Below are 3680 nucleotides of genomic sequence, written 5' to 3'. Positions count from 1 at the left end.
GATAAGCTGCTCTCGATTTGGCACACAACGGGCAGGAAAATCCCTGGGCCAAAAATCCTAGGGTTGCCAACCAAGGGGGATAAAGAAGACCGGACAACGGTCGGAGTAGACTGACCCCATCGACGGGGGGCTGTCGAGTAGAGTGCGTCCGACCCCACGGTTTGAAGCTACAAAGATAAGACAATACCTTCAGCGTAGCGGATGCCGTGGGTGCGCCGCGTTCGTGCGTAGGATGCTCCACCTTCGGGGAGTATCCGAGTAGAGCGGTTCTCAACGACAGAAGCTGCGGGGATAAGACTTGACCTTCTTCGCAGTGGAAATCGTTGGGAAAGGGTTATTCCACGTTCGGGGAATACCCACGGATAGAGTGGCTCTCGACGCCGGGTGAGCTATTCGAGTCGGAGTAGAATGACGTCTTCGTCGGGAATCATCCGAGTCGTTGCGTTAAGTCCCGCGTGTGTGCCGTGACAGGCGCGAGTCTAGGATAAGCTGCTCTCGATCTGGCACACGACGGGCAAGGTGGCAAACTTTGAACCCTGAAGATAAGGGGTCGGGCTTCGAGTCGTTAGAGGAGAGGTCAGGCCTCAAACCTTCAGGCGGAGAGGTTTGTGTGGTCAACCCCGAGTCTTTATGATAAGAGGTCGGGTCCCGAGTCGGAAGAGGAGGGATCAGGCCCCTTACCAACAAGAGTAGGGGTACCAGTGGTCACCTCGAGTCATTACGAGGAGAGGTCAGATTTCAAGTCGTTAGAGGAGAGATCAGGCCTCAAGTCGCGAAGAGGAGAGGTTTGTGTGGGAATCTCGAGTCATTGCGAGGAGATGTCGGTTCTCAAGTCGTCAGAGGAGAGTTCAGGCGTCAAGTCGTAAGGATGCGCATTAGCGCGAATAGACCTCCCACTAATGAAGCATAGTGTACTAAACAGTTCGAGGTGGGAACCAGGTCTGCGGCCCCAGGTGGAGTTTAGGGAGTAGGGGGTATACACGGAGTATATCATGAGTCTTCCCATTGTACCCATGGACCCAGAGTAGCAAACTGGGGGGACGCGGTGGCTCGCCGTGCCTTGGAATACAATCCGTAAACCGGGATTTACCACCTGTGGTTACCAACTAAAAAAAAAAAAAACATTAGTTAGAGCAGCAGTTTTCAAAATAATCCCTATCGCCCCTGGTGAGCGTTAAAAATCTACAAGAATATGTAGTATGAGAACAATGATTCATCTTCATAATATATTGACTTCTTTAGCTGAACTACATTCTGGACTGAGCGCTGAAAACAAATGAATCGATTTCCATAAATTCCTATTTTTAAGAACCAATTTCAACCTATTTCAACGTCTTGATAGCCGCCGAGAAATTTAAACGGGGGAAAATCGATTGCGCTTATTTAAAAAAAAAAAAATTTAAACCAAAAACCAACGCTTGAAACTTTTTAGTTATGAAATCTGAAATTTTTATTTTTATAATATTAAATGTTATTGGTTAATTCATTTTGAGTAATTGTTGGTCATGTCATGATCATTAATAAATAATAATAAATTTTTGGTCATCAATTTGTTCAATCCAATCATGAGAAAACTAAAACCGTTCAATTGAAACAGATGATTTCTAATTTTTTTTACGAAGATCACACTTCACAATAATTAATGTTATAATTGTGTCCTAGAAAAATTTCAATAGAATACAAATAGCATCTTTTTCGTGACATTTGAAAAAGAAGTATTTTTGATAACTACAAAAAACTATTTGTGGAACTTTCAATATCTAAGAAAAACTTTTCATGGAAAAACGTGAAATTAAAAGGTTCCAGCGGAAGTCTTTTTAGGAATCTACAAGTAAATTAAACTTGAATATACCATCCTACGGTGATATCATCTGTAGGGACCTCTGTAATCGGACTTAAATAACTTACACCACGTTTTATTATTTGCACCAAACTCAACTTATTCTTTATTGCACCAAACCACTTCTGTTCGCTACCTGCCATCAACTGACCGTTACAATTCTGTTCCCTTTCCTCTCGCTTGTTTTCTCTCTCTTTCGAAGCTTTCGAACTCAGGCATCACTTTTCATTTTGACGCAATTCCATTGGATTTCTAGCATCAGATTATATTTGGACTCCACATCTCATCTCATCTCCAAAAAAAAATAGTTCTGATTTAACAAAAACAAAGTAGTTCACCAACCCATAATTTAAAATAAAATAAAATCAAAGCAATCTTCCAATTGTGAATGAAAAAAAAATCAAATTAGTGAAAAGTTTCAACAAGTTCAGACGTTTACTTGAAGTCTGCCGCTGGATTGGATTGGACCTTCTAGTCTGAAGTTATTCCTCAAATCGAACTGGTTTCTTCAAAACTCGTCTTGGCCTTTCCGCTGCTGCGTCTCCAAGGACCTCTGCAGGAGTGTTTTCTGTCAATTTATGATTGCGATTGGATTTGGATTCAAGCTTTTTGGAATCTAGAAATGATAAGTATTAAAGTAAATAAATTGCCAAAATTATTACATTTTTTTTTTTTTTAGAACCAAACGAAAAGTGCAAAATAACCTTACCAGAAGTATAAGAAGAATAATCTTGAGCATCCGGCTCTGTGTTAGGAGGAGTGACAATCTTGCGCGGAATCGGCCAAAGCTTCAGGTGACTTACCGGGCGTCTATATACTACACCATCCTCACTCTCTACATGTACGTCTACTCCTTTTCTGCGAATCACTTTATACTTTTGAGAATGGAAGCCGGATTGTAGCTTGCCCGAGTCGTAGTTTTTTATCATTACCATATCACCAACGTTGATATTGGATGTTTTTGCACGGCGACGACCATCCGCATATATTTTCCCTTTCATTTTCTGGATCGCATCGTGATCTCGTACTTCGTCATCTCGGTTCCAATATGCCTCAGTTCGTAAAGACGGCAAAAGATCTTTTGCAGGTCTACCAGTCAAAAGTTCCAACGGAGATTTTCCTGTCACTGAATGTGGTCTTGTGTTGTATACGTAAACATATTCCTGAACTGCCTTTCGCCAGTCTTGTTTCAACGTTTTAGCTATACGCAGTGTTCTGAGGATCCCTTGATTTTGTCGTTCCACAAGGCCATTCATTTGTGGCCAGTAAGGGATGGTTCTAATTAGTCTTATATTTTTACTTGTGCAGTACGTCGCAAAGTCCTCACTCGCGAAGGGAGGTCCATTGTCTGCCCGAATGGTTTCTGGATACGTGTGAATCCTAAACATTCCTTCTAATGCTTCGATTGTTTGTGTCGCGTTTGTAGATTTCATTTCAGTGACAGTAAGGTATCTACTGTAGTAATCAATTACAACTAGAAACGTAGCACATTCTTTAGCGGTGAAAAAATCAATAGCCAGCTCCTGCCACGCTCTGTCTGGCATTTCTTTACGAATCATAGGTTCTGGAGGATGCTGAGAACTAACAGCTGCACATCCACCACATTCTTGAATTCGATTGTTTATATCCTTGTCCATCCCTGGCCACCAAACATTTTCTCTGAGAATTCTTTTCATCGTAACCGATCCTGGATGACCCCGATGTGCTATATCGAGAGATTTTTGTCTTAAAGTTGAAGGAAGTACTATTCTGTGTTCTCTTAACAGTATTCCATTTGAAATCCCAAGTTCTTTTGAAAATGCTTCATATTGAAAAAGATTAGAGCACCACGAACCAGTTT

General features: G+C 41.7%; 1 protein-coding gene across 1 annotated transcript; it reads right to left on the bottom strand.

Annotated features, from left to right (window-relative positions):
* Positions 1–2322: 2322 nt before the first annotated feature.
* LOC129752200 (uncharacterized protein K02A2.6-like) lies at positions 2323–3477 on the bottom strand. The gene is made up of 2 exons (XM_055747989.1): positions 2550–3477; positions 2323–2456 (listed from the first exon to the last, which is right to left on the bottom strand). The coding sequence occupies exons 1-2, from the start codon at positions 3475–3477 to the stop codon at positions 2323–2325; spliced, it is 1062 nt and encodes a 353-aa protein (XP_055603964.1).
* Between the last annotated feature and the right edge of the window lie 203 nt (positions 3478–3680).

Source organism: Uranotaenia lowii, chromosome 3 (assembly GCF_029784155.1).
Source record: "Uranotaenia lowii strain MFRU-FL chromosome 3, ASM2978415v1, whole genome shotgun sequence".
NCBI classification, from domain to species: domain Eukaryota; kingdom Metazoa; phylum Arthropoda; class Insecta; order Diptera; family Culicidae; genus Uranotaenia; species Uranotaenia lowii.
This window is presented reverse-complemented; position numbering and strand designations above follow the sequence as displayed.

Bases quoted from the DNA above. Each gene is read 5' to 3' on its own strand.
- LOC129752200 (XM_055747989.1), bottom strand. From the start codon at position 3,477: ATGGACAAGGATATAAACAATCGAATTCAAGAATGTGGTGGATGTGCA. The intron at 2,457-2,549 runs GTAAGGTTATTT...TATCATTTCTAG, and splicing joins TTATTCTTCTTATACTTCTG to ATTCCAAAAAGCTTGAATCC.